Below are 19,015 nucleotides of genomic sequence, written 5' to 3'. Positions count from 1 at the left end.
TTGTCCTTTGATCTGTTTGCGTGCGTGAATGGTTGTTAGTCTCTGTGTGCCCAACGATTGACTGGCAACCCGTTCAGGGTGTCCCCCGCCGACTGCTCTAAGCCAGCTGGGATCGGCACCAGCAAGCCTGCGACCCTTAAGGATAAGCAGCTAAAGAAAATGGATGGATGATGTACTACGAGTTTATTTTGAAGAATAGCTCCGGCGCACACTTCTCATTCGTCATTTCCTCTGATGCAACCTTGATGTAGCTCGCCAAACCCCACCCTGACATAAAAATGTCACGTTTTTTTCCCTCAGTGTGATATTCCTTTTGCCTATTACGAGCCAGAAGGGACCTGAAAAATAAAGACATATACGTAAATTTCAAGACCTTTTCTATTTGAAGTAATTACAGTTGACGAAAATAACAATGGCAAGGTTTGTCTTTTAGTTTGAAATCCACCTGTTACACAAGTCAAATTGACTATTTATTATTCCTTGAAAAAAGAAACTACAGTGCAGCATTTGTATTCCTCCATCCATCCATTTTCTCTAGCTGCTTATCCTCACAAGGGTTGCAGGCTTGCTGGCGCCTATCTCAGCTGGCTTCGGGCAGTGGGCAGGGGACTGAACTGGTTGCCAGACAATTGCAGGACACACAGAGATGAGCAACCATTCAATAGATACAATGTTGTAAAATGTATTTAAGTGCACACATTTCGTAAATTTTGGACTATAAGCAACTACTTTTTTCTCACATTTTGAACCCTGCTTATAGCATAGTACAGAGGTGTTAAACATGTGGCCCGCAGGTCGGTTCTAGCCCGTGAATGGGTTTAAATGCGCCTGTGAGATAATTTTGTAATTATAAAAATGAGCTGAAGTTTTTCAGTAAAAGAAAGACTTTAAATGTTTTATGATGAATTTATTCAATGCCAGGGATGTGTTTTCAAATTTTTGTAAGTCCAGAAATTCAATCCCAGATACTTAAGTATCAATTTAATACTTAAGTATCTGCGACTCTCAGTGTGCAGGTATGTATATTCCATCTGTGTTGAAGACATGACGTTGCTGTAACCGAGCAATTTAATATTAGTATTTTTTTTTTTTTTAAACTTCATGGAGCATTTTTCTACGTAAAGATGTTACAATTTGTGGCTTATAATTAATGCTGCAGCATGTCAAAAATAGATTTTCTGTGCAATTTTTTGGTGGTTAAAGTTAATGTTGAAAAAAAAACTGTTTGCTAGTCTCTTTTGTTCTTTTTTAGTTGTGTTACTTGAATCCTTGTCTACAAAGCAACCTAGAGATGGCTGATGGACTGACAATTGGGGAACAATTTGAGTCCCATGCATTTGAATGCAAAGCATGCCAATCAAAGTTGTTTGATGTGCTGCCGGCGCTTTCCTGTCATCTCTCTTTGAGTGTTGTCTTTCTGGAAAGGCAAAAAGCAGCTTAGCTCAGCATTTTACACTGGCGGGAGACAAAAGGCCTCCGAAAGGTCGCCAGCGGCAAACGATGGGTCTCGCAGCTTCTGTGCCGGGCGCCCGGCAGGCGAGGATGGTGTGGGGCGGAGGAGGCCAAAAAGGAAGCTTCCGTCACCATTGTTGTAATTGTGTATAAAAATTAATGTGCCTGTGAGGATGTGACTTCACAATTGAATGTAAAGGCTGCATATGAATGACTGCGAAGATTTGGATTCAGTCCGCCACTTCGAAAGCCGAATAGGTGAAAGTAGGAGCCAAGGCCAAATGGATGGTATGGGGGTGAGCGTGGCGAGCTGGAAAGGGGTGAGGGTGACGGGAAATTACACGCCCCCTGCAGACTGGGTCGGGCGAGATTCGCACAGACCTCCAGAGTCTCCCAACTCCGGGGGACCGTCGTCTGAAATATTCGACCGGCACTGTATGGAGACACAACGGGAGGACTTGATCGGGAGGCCTCTCAGTAGGGCTCCGCACAGGGAGACCAAGGAGAAACTGAAGCGCTTCCTAAGGGACGGCCCAACCCTCCAACCTGGAGGAAGTCCTTATTCCTACCTGCACGGTGGCGACAGCAGCAGCGGCGATAGGCCCGGCCGGCGGCGGAATGACATCAGCCTACAAAGAGCACTCAGTACCTTCAAACCTCAGTTTGAAGCTTCCAGAAAGGGGTCCGGATCCAGAGAGAACTCTCCTATTCAGGTGCCTCCCACCGTGGAGTCATCCACCACGTTCAGGCCCGACACCAACACAAATAGACAGAGCGAATTCCTGAGCCACACATGCAACAGCGGAGGCTCCCGCGGAGAGACCAACGCTCCCCATACAGGTTAGTGGTCACACATTTACATTGTGAGGATATATCAGAGATATGGTGATGTAAAATGATTGTTGTAGCCCAAAAATAGACAGTCACAGCAATTGAAATCCCTAGTTTGGAGAAAAACATGTTTAAAAGTTTTGTCACATTTGTCTTTCAACAGTGCACATCATCTTCTAATCCCTTCTTGTATTGAATTTGAACCTTCTGGCTGCTGGGAGATGAAAATTGAGGCTTTTGTTGAAATCTCAAATTGGACATCTCTCAAAAACAATCTCCATGACATACACAACTTCTTTGATAAAAAGGCATCACAAATAGTATTTTGACACCAGGGTCACATTCTAACATGTTAGGCAGTCTGTCACCTCTGATGCGCAGTTATTGACGGCCGCCCGTTTTGTCTGTCACCTCTGATGGGCAGTCATTGACGGACGCCCATTTTGCCGAGTAATGATGAAAAGTCTAAAAAAAAAAACAATCTAAGCACTGAAGGAAAGAGTTTTCATCTGTCATTGTATTCCTCATTGACCGGTGGGACTGAGGTGGGAATTTCGCAAATTCGCCACCTCTGCTACTCTCGGTACACACAAAGATGTGTGGAATTCTTGTCTGCAGATAACGGAAACGAGAGCCTAGACGTGTCAGGGAATCAACGGTTCATCGCCGGCATGGAGAGCATCAAGCAGCAGATGGCCAGGGAGAACATCAACTTTGTACGATTTGAAGCCACCGACCTGCATGGGGTATCTAGATCCAAGACGGTGCCGGTCCGCTTCTTTCAGGTAATCACTTCCATACCTTCGTCCACATTTTATCTACCCATCGATCAATCAATCAAATGTTCCTGGTACAGTGGGCACCTGGTTTACGAGATTAATCCGTTCAGCGCTTGGGATTGTAACGTGAATTCGCCATATAGCGGGCAATCCAAGCCTATGTTAAATAGCAAATCCGTGTAAAACACCAGGTAAAAACATAAAATTTGTAAATACATATTAAAAACTAGTATCAAAATAGTATAGTGAGTGCTATATATATGTATATACACATATATGCATGTATGTATATATATATATATATATATATATATATATATATATATATATACTGTATAATATACATATATAAAATTAACATCATAAATAAAACATTATAGAAAGGATTTATTTACCTTTGAGTGATGTGAGAGCTTGTTACGGCCATATTCCATAGTGAGGGGAGCCAAGCCTCGCTTAGCCTTCTTTGTAATTCTTAATTATCTCTGGCTTGTTTCCATATAAATCATGTTCTTACTTCGCTCTTTAACATCATTGGCAATCTTGGGACCCATGGCTAACCAATTTAAGTTTGAATTAAATACTAAAATACACTATAAATATGTTTTTGTAAGCACTCACAGGCTAACAAAGCTTTAACGTTCCGCCATTTCTGAAACCATGATGCCGACCAAAAGCAGACCAGCATCTAAGGAAGTCGTGACGCCGACCAATAGCAGACCAGCATTCAAGTGACATAAGCTTTGACGCGTGTATAGTCGTATGGGCGCTGAGCGACTCGCATAGTCACGCATGCATACTGACCCCCATGTTTGAGGAGGAGTTTTTGTCGTAACGCGAAAAAAATGGCGTAAAGATGGGACAAAAACGACTATAGTCGTCCAGTGATCTGCCCAGTGGTTTTCTGAGAATAAGGGCTACAAAAGATGTACCACAGCACTCTGTGTCTCACTACACTATCGATATCCCAGTCGTCCATAAGGGCATTGACCCACCACCCGAATAGCTTTTTTGTTTTGATGATTGGTCATTCCAGGAAAAGGCGGTGTATGGCGTCCCGATGCCGAGGAGCTACCTGGAGCTGACGCTGAGTCCGAAAAGCAACGAGGTGGACCACGCCAATGCCGCCAACTTCAGCAGCGACATTCTCCTGATCCCGGACCTGTCCACCTTTCGGGTCCTCCCGTGGGCCGAGCAAACAGCGAGGGTCATCTGCGACCCATGCACGGTGACGGGCAGCCCCTTGCGGACTTCACCTCGCCTCTTGGCCAAGCAGCTCCTGGGCCAGCTCCAGAACCTGGGCTTCTCGCTGCATTCCTCCTTCACCTATGAGTGTTGCGTCCTGGGGGCGCCGGACCGCATCGGGCCCAAGACGCTGCTGTTTCCAGCCACCACACTGCTGGGTAATCATGACCTGCCTTTCTTCCAGCAGCTGGTGGATGGCATGTACTGCATGGGCGCCGACGTGGACAGCATCGCCTCGGCCAGCGGGCCGGGCCAGATGGAGATCAATCTGAGGCCTGAATTTGGCATCGCCGCCGCAGACAGCGCCTTCACCTTCCGCACCGGCATCAAGGTTCCAACTTTTTTCAGTTCTTTCAAGTCAGGCTTGTTTACCGATTCAGGGTGCAAGCAGAATGCAAAGGCATTCATAGTATTGAGCAACAAGATACAAATGAGAAATTAATGCCTAAGCAAAGGGACGTGTAACTGCCTCTTAATGCCACAAGATAGCACCAAAGCACATTTCTCTGACTTTTCTGCTTCCTATTTGTTGCACCCCAAGGACGGCAAATTTTAGACATGGCTTTGGCCTAAGTAAATTCTGCCTGTGTGGAGTGAACATTTTTGACTAGCAAACCTGATCCAACATACTCGCAAATATGTTTGATAATACTTGTAGGCTATCAGAAAATGTTATGTATGCTATGGGTTTTTTGCAATCTTTTAGTTTTAGCTTTTGGGCTACATTATACTAGCATGTTGAAAAATGAGATTTGTTTATTAGTCACTTTTATGGTCCGATCACTCATTTGGCATTTTTTGGCATAATGTTACAGGGTAGGCCCTTGCTCAAGTTAATACCCTGTTGGTATTTCAGCATAAACTTTGTTTTTAGTATTTAGCCTGCAAGTATGCTTGAACGTTTGTGCAAGTACGTTGGAATGGGTTTGTCAGTCAAAAATGTCCACTTGACATTGTCAGCTCCACATTAAAAACAAAAAATGAGTTAGCTCAATAAATATGAAATTTGAAAATGCACATTATGAATATTCTGGGATTCAATGTGCACCAAAATTGGACATAAGAAAGTAAATTGCTACCTTGACTTAGGAACATCTTACATTTTGGGGGGAATGCTAGCTACTCAAGTCAAATCAACTCACACACACAAAAAAAAAGAAACTCAAAAAATTTGCTTAGCGTTCAGTTTTTTTTAGCAGTCAGTAGTATCTGACAGTCTATACACGCATGGTTTCAATATGGAATTTTGTTTTTAATTGCTTATTTTAATCCCTTTGTTTTATTTTTTTGGGATGGGTGTTTGTACGGCAAATGAAAGGAGTTGGCCCGTAAACACAGCTACATCGCAAGCTTCTTTACGGACGACGGGCTGTACAATGCCGGCGTGCTCTCGCACAGCCTCTGGGATGCCAACGGGCGGCGGAACCTCTTCCAAAGCGGAGAGAAGGCGTCGGGCGAGCTGTCCGACATGGGCCACAAGTGGCTGGCCGGGCTCCTGGCGCACTCGGCTGCCCTGAGCTGCCTGATGTCGCCGGGTCTTGGCTGCCGCAGTCACATGGCCAAGGCGGCCAAGGATCCCAAGCGGACGCTGTACGCCACCCACGGCTGCAACGACAATAGCAGCTCCTTCAATGTCAAGTCCCACGGAGGACGCGAGACCCACATCGACAACAAGCTGGGCTCGGCCATGGCTAACCCCTACGTGGTCCTGGCCGCTACCGCCGCCGCCGGCCTGGACGGCATCCGCCGCAACCTGAGTGTGGAGGGCGGTGTGCGCAAAACGCCCAGTCAGCAGAAGGAATTTGCCATTCCCGTCAAGCTGGACGACGCCCTGGAGTCCCTGGGCGAGGACCAGGTTATTCGTGGCGCCCTGGGCGAGCCCTTTGTCCACTACTTCATCGCCATGAAGAAGTTTGAGATTGAGACCCAGGAACTGGATGACGAGAGGAACAAGTGCCTGGAATACTTTATCTAGAATTTTGCCCCAGTTTTACACCCTCAAATCAAAGCATACAAGATGTACTACTGCTACTATCTCACAGGTAACAAATAAAGCTGAAAGTGATGCTCCGATGTAGAAAACATGCTCTTGTTTTAACGGCTTAAAAAATGGCCAAGTTATCTTGGTAGAAAACGAGCAAGTCCACAGTCAATATTATATACAGTGGGCCCCCGGTTTATGAGATTAATCCGTTCCACTGTTGGGATCGTGACGCGAATTTGCCGTATGGCGGGCAATCCAAACCTATGTTAAATAGCAAAATTCAACCCAAGGTAAAAACATAAAAATTGGCTATACATATTAAAAATTGATATCAAAATAGTATAGTGAGTGCTACCAACATATAATATACATGTATACAATTCAATAACATGATAAATAAAATACATAGAAAGGATTTATTTACCTTTGACATGAGAGCTTGTTACGGCCATATTCCATAGTGAGGCTAGCCTAGCCTAGGCTAGCTTAGCCTTCTTCGTATTTCTTGATTATCTCCAGCTTTGTTTCCAAATAAATTGTCTTCTTACTTCTCTCGTTAACATCACTACCAATCCTGGGACTCATGGCTAACCAATTCAAGTTTGAATTAAACACTAAATTGCACTACAGATATGTTTTTGTAAGCACTCACAGGCGAACAAAGCCGCCATTTTGGAAACCGTGACACCGACCAATTGCAGACCAGCATCTTAGTGCTTCTGTGATGCCGACCAATAGCAGACCAGCATTCTAGTGACATAACTATTGACGCCTGTATAGTCGTATGAGCGCGGAGCGACTTGCAGTCATGTACGCACACTGACCGCCATGTTTGAGTTTTTGTCGTAACGTGAAAAAAATGGCGTAAACAGGGGACAAAAAATGCCGCGGTCGACATTGTAAGGTGAAAAAAACTAAAGCCAGGGACGTTGTAAACTGGGTCTCCACTGTATTTCCAATATCGGATTTCGAAAGGCAGTGTAAATCTGAAGCGCTGGGAAAAAAAGGTTCATTGATGAATGCCCACCTTCGGGGAGCACTTCTGCATTTTCCGCATGCGATTTATAATGTAAAACCACCACAAAAACAAACAAAAAAACAAACACTAAGCTCAGACAGTGCGTTTACGTCTGTCGATTCGGGTTAGTACAGACATTCTTTTTAGGCCATGTGTTTTAACAAGGCTTCACAAATTCTGCGAGCATTCTGTCAACAACAGTCTGACATAACAACGGTTTTGCCTAGCTCTGTAAAGAGTCTAAATCCTGAAAATGCTTGTATTCTGGTCTTTGGAAACAAGCAATGGTGTTGTGCGTGTGCTCTGTCCGCAAGAATTCTTGGTCTTTTGAGCACAGGACATACAATACTTGTAGGTTGCCACTCGCTAAGCGAACCTAACAAATACAATGATTCCTGCGGAACGTTTTCTCATTATTTTCTGTTTCCGGCAAAAATGACTGTGCATTTAGACACACATATACCAAAAAACAATTGGACCCAGTTGTTTAATTTTCACACTTAATGGGTGAGGACTTGACAAAAAGAGGTCGTACTGTACATGAGAGAACAATGTTGTCCTCCTGACCTTCTACTTGTTCTTTCCAATGAGATTGCCAACCCGCTGCATGAATCGTCCCAGTCTATTGTCCACACCACTCTGCGTTTGATAAGCCGGGTTGTCCGAGGGCTGACCTCGGTCCCCTCGCTTGGCTTTGTGCAGAGGGACGCTAGAATGCAGCAGGTACTCATAGCGACTGTAGGCCTTTTCCCGGCGGCTCTCGTAGGCTGCCCTTTCCTGTTCTTCCAGGGTTTTGTGTGTGCTTTGCTCCGCTTCCGCCACTGCCGCCTGGTTCGGCTTTCGTTTGCTGGAGCGCTGAGATGAAAATCGGTGGAAGGTGAAAGAAGACTTTGGCTTTTCGTTATCTACCGCGGACCTGCCTATGGAGTTCTGGCTGGTACGGTACTCAGCGGCAGAGGTTTTTCCTATGGGAGACGCCCGCAAAGTTGAGACGGAAGAGTTCTGAGATCTCAATGAGGCCGTTCTTTGGAGAGATCTCTGCTCCTTCTTGGAAGCTTTCTTTTCCTCTGAGTTTTTCACCTTGGCGGAGTTCTTGCAGTGAAGTGTCAAGTTCTCCTGATGGTGAGTTTCCCCCTCTGAGGCAGTTAAGAGCTTTGATGGAGTTTCCCTCTCGTGAGAGGGCAACATTTTTGCTTCCTGAGATGCAGACTTTGCCTCTCGAGATCCAGAATTTTTGTCACTTGAGTGCATTTTGGAAGTCTTGTCTTCATTCCTGCTGTTCTCAGGAGTATGACCGCAACCTTCTTTCTCCTCGGGTATTTCAATGAGGGACTCCATTGTTCTAGGGCGCTGGAGACCACTGGGGTACTTGAGCTTGTCCTCCAATTGGGCTGCTGAAACGGTCCTGGCAAGTGGCTCATACCATTCATATCCTGGGGCCGCCTTTTGGTCTGGACTCATTTGGATGTCAAAATAAGAGGTGGGGTGGTTGCTGTCATCAGTCTGGTTTGAAACAAAATCTTTATGAGTGGCGTCTTGCGGACCACTGGCCTCCTCCGCGACGTTCTGCCTCACATCATGGCCTCTCGACAGAGACTTGAACTTGGGTCGATCAAGACTTTGGTATACGGACCGCAGAGACTCTTGGCTCTGCCTGAGATTGTTGTACTCCTGCAAACTGAGTCTTTTCTGCCGGATCTCGTCCAAGCGGGACTTGATGTCCCTGGATCTGTTGGTGTTCCCCAACGACTGGTGGTCGTTCAGCCCTGTGCGACTGCTGTATGGTGACGTCACAGGGGACAAGGCATCACACGATCCCTCAAGGTTCACTTGGCTATTCAGGTACGTGTCCATCTTCCACCTGTGAAGGGAGGTCTCAGAGTTGAAAGGGATCACATTCTGGTCCGGACCATAGCGACTCTGGTGTTGAACATGCTGCTGAGATATTCTGTTGGGGACCAACAGGCTAGAAGCATGAAGTAGGGACACTCCTAGGTCTTTGGTCCCCATCCTCAGCCGGGTCATGGGGTTTAACTTCTGCAAGTCGCAGCCAAAACTGTGGCCCCTCGTCATGTGGTCTGGAAAGTGGGATAGATGCAAACGCTCCTGCATGCTGAGCCCCCTGGTCATGATGCCGGCCGCGTCCAAGAGATCGTCCTGAGCCGAACCCCTCAAGCCGCGAGGCCCTCGGGCTCTCACGTGAAGTTGATGCAACGAGAGTTGGCTGGAGTTTGGGCTGCGTAGGAACGACGCGTCTCTCAGGTACTCCATGTGCGACCACTCCTTGAGTAGCGCTTCAGGGATTGTGGAGCGAGCATAGAGACGGCGGAACTCTTCGTCGTAGGAGCTCACCAATTGACCAGTGACCACCAGCACCATACTCACGTTGATCTTCTCAAAGGACCATGTGTAGCTGCAAGAAAGGAATAGCTTGCTTACCTTCTTGAGCTGCAGTGAGTGCCACCTATTCCCAAATTGACCCTTTACATTTCCTTTCTGTCCTTGATGTCCTAAGGTGCCATTGTCTTGCTATACTTTAGCCTACTAATTGTTAGCATGGTAGTAATTGAACTACTCTCTTTCAAAAGAGTACCTGATATGTTGTGACCCAAAAGAAGACATTTTTACTGCCTGTTTGGGGTGCATGGAGCTTCCAGTGTTGAGTAACTATTTTTGACTGGAAAACTTGTTCAAATGTACTTGTAGACTAAATGCTAAAAACTTCATAAGCTCTCTCATAATGCACCTAAGTTGAGCATATGCATACCCTGTGGCTTTACAGAGAAAAATGCCAAACGTCTGGAATAATAAAACCATTAAAAAATGACTAATAAACAATATTTACTTATTTGTCAAACATTGGTAGGCCAAATGCTAAAAAAGTGTTTATTTTACTTGCACAAGTCAAGACCCTACGGCATTGTGGGAAAGAAATTCAATGTTTTCAGCAATAGGCCTACAAGTACATTAGAACGATGTTCGAGTGTATTTGCAAGTGCAGCAATCCTTAATTTTTCACGTTTAACGGGACCGAAAACCCCTTGCGAAAAGTGAAAAACTACGACACAGCATCCCCCCGTGGATTTTCATGCATGCGTATGTGGGTACCTGAATTTTTTTAAATGTGAAAAGTATTAATATGTTACATATTTAAGACAAATATTACTGCAGAACACATATCTACTGAAATCTTAAATTAGGGGTTCTCAAACTTTTTGGAGTTAGGGACGCCTTTTATAAAGGACATTTTTCCAAGGACCCGCATTGCAAATATTTGCGCAAAAAAAAATCTAAATTTAATTAGCATTATTAAATTTACAAATTTAAAAAGTGGCCTTTTAATTCACCAAGAGATTCAATTTGACAACGAGTATATTTGTTACTTTTCAGCTATACTGAAGTTTAGAAAATGCATATCTCCTTATAACAAACCGGGTCCATTTCCAATTATTTTGTCAAAAACAGCATTATAAAATGCTGCTTTAGCTTTGCTGGCTTTATCGCCTCGTTAGCGCGCAATCTTAGACACAAAATGCATTTTGACCGATTTCTAAATTCTTATAGTTTTATAAATATATGAAGGCATTCCATGCCAGGGACATATTTTTTTCACTTTTTAATGTCCGAGTCCGGACATTAAATCCCAGATGCTTAAGTATTTTTAAATCGATACTTAAGTATCTGGGATTGAATGTCAGAACTCTTAAAAAAACATGAAAATATGTCCCTGGCATTACATGAGTTAGACTGGTTGAATTTGCGGATCTGACTTTGAGAACCACTGTCTTAAATTATTAAACCTTATACAGTAAGTGTACTGTTATCCACTCCTGTTTCCATCTCTTGGCTGTAGTCGGGCAATACGGAGGGCTGGTTTTGCCCTTGGGGTAATGCCCCTTAGATGGCGACCTAGAGCTTGGTGCTGGTCAACCATGATAACAAGCAGAGTAGATACAACTCTTGGACAGGAGAAAATTATAACTCCTGCCTTCATTGGTTGAGGGCCGAGCAAGGAGCCAATCACGCGTCTACATTGGAGGACTGGCCATGAGCTGAGCCATTCGACAGATGGCTGTGCAGTCTCCTTCATGAAACTCAAACAGCAGGACTGCAGCAGAGCGTTGTAAATCTCTTACCTAGATTTCTTTCTAATACACTGGAATTTCAAGTGTAAAGTCTGCTTGTTCTCTTGTTAGGTCAGCTACAGGCTTCAGTCTAATTTGGCTTCCGGGCACCGCTAATACGAGGCCAACCACGGCTCTCCGTTCGCAGCGCGTGCCTCCACGTTATAGCTCTAGGTGAAGAAGTGAGGCATCACTGTACATTCAAATGACTTCGCCAGTCACAACTGTTGACTCCACATTGGCAGCGCCAAAGGCAAAACGTACGATCTTTATCAATCTGCCTTAGCATTTCCTCTGCTGAGGTTTCTATCTTGCCGTTTGCTAGCCTGAAACCTCCTGGCATGTTAGCATTTGATCCCTTTCCTGATGAAATATTACTTTAACCAATGGCCTCATGGTGTAATTTTTGCCTAGCTGCCTTTGTGTTTTCGATTTTCATGCTGGTATTTGATGAGTTGTCACCTGTAGGTTCCGTACAAAACACTGCGGCAGTCCACCAGGATGAAACGTTGCTCCAAGCCACCGTGAAACTTGAGGCCGGACTGACAGTGGTACTGCTGACCTCGCACCGTCCGCACACGAATGTTCTGATGGTGACAAAAGCATTTTCATAAAATCGGGCTTATGTCTACCAAAATGACATTTGAGGGATTGATGTATTCTAATTTTACACATAATTCTCTTAACTCTTTCAGTGCCATGGATGAGGATTTTCCTTATGTAAAATACTTAGGTTGTGTGTCCGTAACAAGAATTCTTATCAGCTGTTTCTTTTTTTTTTTTTTTTTAATGAATGAATAGATGACACACATGGCCAGCGTGCCCCTTAACGTAATGCCAATCGAGCACTGTTTTAATGCAGTTATATACATACGCAAACTGTTATTATGCCATCAAAAACCCTTTTCACTGTTTTTCTACACGTTTTTTCAAAGGGAAGGACTATTGAGATGTTTCAGACGCTACAAAAAAAATTATGTCAAAGTTACTGTTGTCCAGAAAACGTTTTCTACTTTTGTCCAAAATAGTTTGATGACACACAAATGATCTATTTTCAAGCAGTGATTACTGAAGAACGGCATGAGATAGAATATGCCTTGTTTGCTTTTTTTTTTTCTAGGTAAAGAATGGAATTAAATCTTTCACATGGTACCATCAATGTCTACATAGTCACACAATTCAATATTCTGTTGGCTTTGAAAGATGCGTCAAAATACTCAAAATCAACTGGCACTCTCGGGCAGTGGTGTCAAACTCATTTATATGGTGGGCCACATTGTAGTTCTAGTTTCTGTCAGAAGCCAAATAAAGGGTGAGGGTTTATTTTATTTTATTTATTTATTTATTTTTTGGGGGGGTGTTACTCACACTTATCTAAATTTGAAATCAGACGTCGGTAAAAAAAAGTTCAATAGAGAGATTGGGAAGAAAACAAAAATGTTTTTTTTTCTCCCACATTTTTAAAAGTTTAGAAGGGAGGAAGGAATAAAGAAGGAAGAGAAGTAAGCAGTGAAGGAATGTTGGAGAGAAAAGGGGAGAAAAAGGAAGGAAGGAATGTGAAGGAAGGAGAAAAAAGGAATGAAGAAATGTGAAGGAAGGAGAAAAGGATGGAAAGGTGAAAAGGAAAGGGAGAGATGAGGAAACAATTAAGAAAAAAAATAAAGGAGGAAGGAATGTGAAGGAATAAAGGAAGGGGGAGAAAAGAAGGTGAAAGAAGAGAAGGGAGGAATGGAAGAACAATTGAAGAAGGGAGGGAAGCAGGGAAGGGAAGGGAAGGGAAGGGAAGGGAAGGGAAGGGGAAGGGAAGGGAAGGGAAGGGAAGGGAAGGGAAGGGAAGGGAAGGGAAGGGAAGGGAAGGGAAGGGAAGGGAAGGGAAGGGAAGGGAAGGGAAGGGAAGGTGGGAAGGTGGGAAGGTGGGAAGGAGGGAAGGAAGGAAGGAAGGAAGGAAGGAAGGAAGGAAGGAAGGAAGGAAGGAAGGAAGGAAGGAGCCAACTTGCAAGTTTGGTATTTGAGCCAGAAACTAGAAGCCAAATCAACATTTGGCGGGCCACATACAATGATGTGGTGGGCCGGATCTGGTCCCTGGGCCTTGAGTTTGACACCTGTGCTCTAGGGGTTGACTTTTCAGATAACGATTGGCACTGAAACAGTTAAATATGATATCTAAAACATGGAAGTAGCTGGAAAATGAGAGTCCAGACCTCTATGAAACTGTTTATTGCAGTAATACCAAAATTCGTATTTTCCTTGATAACACCAAATGCTTCTCCGCGAGATACATTTTTCTTAAGTACTGTACCCCACTTTTGTAAAAACGCGTCAAAGTAATATGAACATCTTCATTTGCGTTTTTCCGATCTATGAGGATCTTCTGCTACGACTCATCAATGATGAATTTTGCTGCTTTTCTTTATGTCAAATGTAACATGGAGAGGAGGGAAAGTTTGTTGGTTCTTGGCGGAGGTCTAGTGATTGTTTTTAAGAGTAAAACGCGCTGCCGGATGTTTTATTGAGCAGTGTTTGTTCTGTCAGAGTGGAGGCTGCTTGACTGGAAAATCTGGACGCGCCGCAACTCAGGGCAAGTGTTCGTCCTTTTTTACGGTGAAGCCAGATGGGTCACGTTGTGGTATGAAAGAGATGCGTTCACGTGACTCACGCCGGCACATTACGTGCAATTGGAGGAACGCACGGAATTCACAATGCGTCATCCCTGAGTGCTGGCACTTAACTCTTTCAGTGCCAAGCGTTATTGGAAAAGGCAACATTGGTTGTTAAACCCCCGGGTGTTTTGGAACTGATTTAGTTGATCTTTTAACAGTTATAGATTTATGCCTCATTCGGCGCCGCTTCTTGCTGCTGTTGATAGTGCATTGATAGTGCAGTGCAGATAGTGACGAGAATTTTATAATTTATTATTTGTATTACTATTTTAAAAGACGAGAATTCTCGTCCAAGGCACTGAAAGAGTTCAGGCTCATTTTGGCAGTTTCTGGTGCTGTTAGGTAACATAGTCCTGAAAATTTGTACAATTGCTATCAATCAATCAGTCAAATTAATTATATAATAAAATAGGTATGATTGTGAATCAAAATCTACAAAAAAACTTGGATTTTTTTTTTTTTCCTGTTTTAATTTGTTTCTTTTTTCCCCAAAAATAAACATATAGAATGTGTAATTTTTGTGACCGGTCCGCCTTAGAAGGAGGAAAAGAATAGCAATAGAATTCTATTTTTCTTGGGTTTTACAATAGTGAGGTAAACCTGCATTAAAGTGATGGTCACAAATGAAAATCCACACATACACATACAAAAAAAAAGAATTAGAATTTGTATTTGTTCCCCTATTTCAGTGTGTTTCTTTTGTTGTATTTAGTTTCCTGTTTCCGTTTACTTCTTGTCGGGTGATTGTCAAAGTGTCTATATCAATGTGTGTGCTTGGTTTTTTTTTTGTCTCTGGCACATATTTTTGCCCTTTTGTCCGAGTCCTTTTTGAGGGTTGTTTTTGTTTTTTTGTTGTTTGTGGAGTACGATTCCGGATTTTGATTTGTTACCTTGATTATGTTATTGACTCTGTTTATATAATGCTTGCCCTATTGTTATCTTTTGAACAAGCCCTGCCTCCGGCTTCCCAGCATCTTGGAACCATATGGTCCTCACCTCCCATCACTTCACCCCCATTAAGCCCTAACCTGACAAAAAAGTTGGATGGAACCGGCTATTAGGATGGGACGCTTGTTGCCACCTTGAGGTCTTGGATGTTGACGCCGGCCCTGCGAGACATTGCGTGGAAGCCGTCAAAGTGTCCCTCATCCAGCAGGATGTAGACCACCACCCCCCGCAGCGTGGCCCCCAGGACCTCTTTGAAAATGTCTACGTCTGTGAAGATGTCCATCACAATTGCTACCATCTGCAAACATGGGGCCAGCATGTGAAAGCTTTTACTTTAAGCATTAATAATAATAATAAAAATAAGAAAACACATATGATGCATGCAATACTAAAGTAAATAAATATATTAAACAAACTCATAAACCCATAAACCATATTAACCATAAACTAATTAAATCCCAAAGATTTATTTTAATGGTTCAGACACTAAATCCCAAGTACTTATTTATTCTTTTATTTTTAATTTCTTTTCATGTGTCTGGCCAAAGGAACATTGAGGATGTTAGGTACTTACTTCAGGTAATTACGTACAAAAGTAACTGATTACTTTAGGCAATCAAGTACTAAAAAAACTTATGTATTTAGTGCTAAGGTGCAAATGAAAAATCAATTAGTAATTTAGTACCTAAAGTAATTGATTACCTTCATTTCAGTACCTATAGCAGTCAATTACTAAACCTAAAATATTTGATTAGTTCAGTATTTCACTGCAGTACTTCAGTGAATACCTAAAACAACCTAATGTAATCACTTTAGTAGTTTTAAAAAACTGCTACGTCAAGGTTGTCTATTAAAGGTAATAAGGTACATTTGGATTTTCCTTACAAGACTTCTGAATAGTGTCTGTTATCAAATATGTTCTATTACTTTTAAAATTGCATTGCGGGCCATGTCAAAATGTGTTTTAGCAAGCGCTGCGGACTGCAAAAATTTGGATGTCGGGCCACAAATGGCCCCCGTGCCTTAGCTTGAGCACCTTTGTTCTAAAACGTTGAAGATATGTTTGACAAAATATTTATTCCACATTAATTACAAACGGTATATAAAGGGTATAAAACGTGGAAACGTGATCACCTGCTTGGCGTCAAGGATTTGCTTGCGGACCACCTCCTTGATGGTAGGTGTGTTGGGCCTGGGCGGATGAAAGAGTAAACTGATGCTGGTGTCCTGGTCCTCCAGAGCCATCTCGGGCCAGCCCAGTTCCAGGTCGGGCACCATCTCGTCCGACTCCAGCGGGAAGTAGGTAGACAGGCCCAGCTGACCCCCGAGGTGCCGCCCATCCAGGTCATCCTCGTCGTCTTGCGTGGGGGCCTCTGCATTCTCCAGGATGAAGCGGATTTCCTTCTCCGACAGGAAGTGGTTGATCTGCTCAGCCTGGAGAAAGTCGTTGTAGGCATCCTTGCCTCCACAGAGCAAGGCATAGATGGCCAGACGGTAGGACTCCTTGTAGTGAGGTTGGATGTAAGGAGGAGGATCTGTGTCCTTCAGGGAGGACAAACTCGACAACGCAGACTCCTTCGACGCCATCACCAATCTGCAATCTTCTCACTCTTCGAGTCTACTCTATGTTTGCAAGTCCAAATCTGAACATCCAAGAGCTACGATTTCCCAAGTCAACAAGTGCACTCTACATTTTTCAACATGTGCAAGCCCACTATGACTGCGATCTTCCAAATACACATGTTCGCAAAGGCAACAAGCCGACTGTGAACAGTCCTTAATTCTCTACCACCCCCATCAAGTCTTCAAGTCCACTCTACCAAGTCTACAATCTGTCAAGACAACTACACCGAGTTGTAGTACAGGCCCACAATGTTTACAATTCACTCTACCCTGGCTACAATTATTGAAGTTTGCAAGTCTACTCTACCAGGTTTACAATCATCCAAGTCTTCCACATCAAGAGGGTAAGTTGACGACGTCACATCTATAAACCCAATCTAGAAAGGCTAAAATTGTCCACGTCTACCATCTTAGCGCACAAGTCCACTCTATAGAGTTTACAGTCTTACAAGTCCAAAAGTTTTTGACTCCAGTCTACCAGGTCTACAATTTTTGAAATCTACCACAACAATTAGATTGTAAGACTGTAATTTAACTAGACCAAAAGGTAAGTCCACTCTAGAAGGGCTAAAATTGTACAGGTCCTCTCCTCTGAGTTTGCAAGGCTACTCTACCATGTTTACAATCTTAAAAGTCTAAAGGTCAACCAATTCAATCAAGTCTACTTGTGCACTATATCAATTTCATAGAGTCTGCAACGTCCACTTTATCTGGTCTACTACTCCTTGTCCATAAGTCTGCTTCTCCAAGACGGCAACTTCACTCTTCCAAGTGTGAAGCGTGCTGGCCTACAAGTGTTTCTTGCAAAACTCACAAGCCCACTCTACTAGATGTACAATCTTTCAAATGCTTTAGTCAATCGTGCGCACTGCAAGACTATCATGTCCACCTTGTTTGCAAATTCAACCAACAAAGGGCTTTGCTGTGGTCTACAAGTTTAAGATATGATGCTTACAAGTCTACTCCTTACAAGTCTAAGCCTTCAATAAAGTATGCAGGTCCACTCTACCAAAGTTGCATCCATCCTCCCGATATGTAAGCATGCTCGTGCAGGGGCACATGTCCTTTCTATGTTTTTGTATGATAATTTTTTAAAGAAACATTATTTTTCCCATAAGAAGAGCAGAAAGATACATTTTGATTTCTTTTCTTGTATTCTGTGTCCCATTTTTTAAGAGAAAGTCTATAGGTCTTACAAGCCCACTCCACCAAGTCTTTAGTCTTGAATTCAAATACTTTTCAAAGTTCAGTCCACAAAGTTAGGTCATCCAAAGCCACAAGTACACACTAGCAAGTTTACAAGTTGACTCCACCCAGATGCAAGTCTAAACATCCATACTTCCAGTTTGATGCGGAGTCTCCAAGTTAGTCATTAGATGTGAAAGATAAAGTTTGATGAAGATGAAGCTGGCATGGATGTCATCCTCTCAAATAGGTTCTGTGATGACGGGGTCCTGTTGCTGTCTTCTTCATTTTCTGTCTTCTCTCTTCAGCTCTTGTGATTTTTTTTCCCCTCCAATGTCAAGCTAAACATTACCATGTCAAGCTAATACATTGCGCAAAGACACCAGAACCGGTCGGTCCAGTGCAAGTAAACAACGCTGGGTGAGTCATTCCCTGGATCCAACACTCCTGCTTGCCGGAGCTTTTTTCCTGTTTGGGACAGAGTGGATTTGGCTGCGCTGGGAGGATTGGCGTAGCGCAGATGTTAAGTCCTGCATGGTGTCCTGTGACTGAGGCTGTGGATCATAACCTGTTGTACCTGCTACCCAAATACACACATATACACACACACAGGTAGTCACAAGCCTCACCCACGGCTCTACAAAGAGCAGGTTTGTTCAGCTGGCCAACAAGCCTTACAGACGACACTGCACAACAAAAACCACGGTCAGGTCCACACGTCAAAAGCCTGCTTTATTGAGGATGAAAAGCAGGAAGGGATTTTTTTTTTTTCACATTCCAGGAATAGAAAAACTGTGGGAAATACATGACATAATGTAGGAAAATTTTGCATGCACAAATCACAAATCTATGGCTATCAAATATTACATGGGACCACAGGTTTTCCAATTTTCCAAGCCCACTTGCTGGTTTTACAATGATATATGTCTGTGAGTCTTGTCTACCAGCTCTACAAGTCCCAAGTCCACCACATCAAGCCCAGGGTCTACTCTACCAAGTCGTCAAAGTACTTCCAAATCAAATCTACTCTAGGTCTAGAGTTCTCAAGGTCTAGTCCTCTGAGCACTCCTAGGGGCATCCACTGCAATCAAAATAACACATTGTCCCCATAAAGTAGTATAATAGCCATACAAGATGTTAATTCTATCTACAAAAATTTAACCTGT

At 43.4% G+C, this 19,015-nt stretch overlaps 2 protein-coding genes across 4 annotated transcripts; one reads left to right on the top strand and one right to left on the bottom strand.

Moving 5' to 3' along the window:
- Positions 1-580: 580 nt before the first annotated feature.
- lgsn (lengsin, lens protein with glutamine synthetase domain) lies at positions 581-15,232 on the top strand. Of its 3 annotated transcripts, none has more exons than XM_088418671.1 (5): positions 581-2,292; positions 2,902-3,068; positions 4,099-4,290; positions 4,495-4,638; positions 5,626-6,377. In XM_088418671.1, exons 1-5 carry the CDS (start codon positions 1,659-1,661, stop codon positions 6,280-6,282), a joined length of 1,794 nt encoding a protein of 597 aa, XP_088274797.1. In that variant the 5' UTR covers positions 581-1,658; the 3' UTR covers positions 6,283-6,377. The 3 variants fall into 3 exon arrangements, 2 of the variants coding, with proteins under 2 accessions (XP_088274797.1, XP_088274796.1); XR_015866071.1 differs by adding an exon at positions 15,045-15,232 and having other exon boundaries at positions 582-2,292; positions 4,099-4,638; positions 5,626-6,349; XM_088418670.1 differs by having other exon boundaries at positions 582-2,292; positions 4,099-4,638.
- On the bottom strand, positions 7,782-18,397 carry LOC148420626 (uncharacterized). Its single transcript, XM_088418669.1, has 4 exons — positions 16,176-18,397; positions 15,175-15,339; positions 11,896-12,020; positions 7,782-9,722 (listed from the first exon to the last, which is right to left on the bottom strand). Exons 1-4 carry the CDS (start codon positions 16,626-16,628, stop codon positions 7,880-7,882), a joined length of 2,586 nt encoding a protein of 861 aa, XP_088274795.1. The 5' UTR covers positions 16,629-18,397; the 3' UTR covers positions 7,782-7,879.
- Positions 18,398-19,015: the final 618 nt, after the last annotated feature.

Source organism: Hippichthys cyanospilos, chromosome 7 (genome assembly GCF_059441005.1).
Source record: "Hippichthys cyanospilos isolate Australia breed blue-spotted pipefish chromosome 7, RoL_Hcya_1.0, whole genome shotgun sequence".
Classification (NCBI taxonomy): domain Eukaryota; kingdom Metazoa; phylum Chordata; class Actinopteri; order Syngnathiformes; family Syngnathidae; genus Hippichthys; species Hippichthys cyanospilos.
Note: the sequence above shows the minus strand (reverse complement) of the source record. Positions and strands in the feature narration are given on the sequence as shown.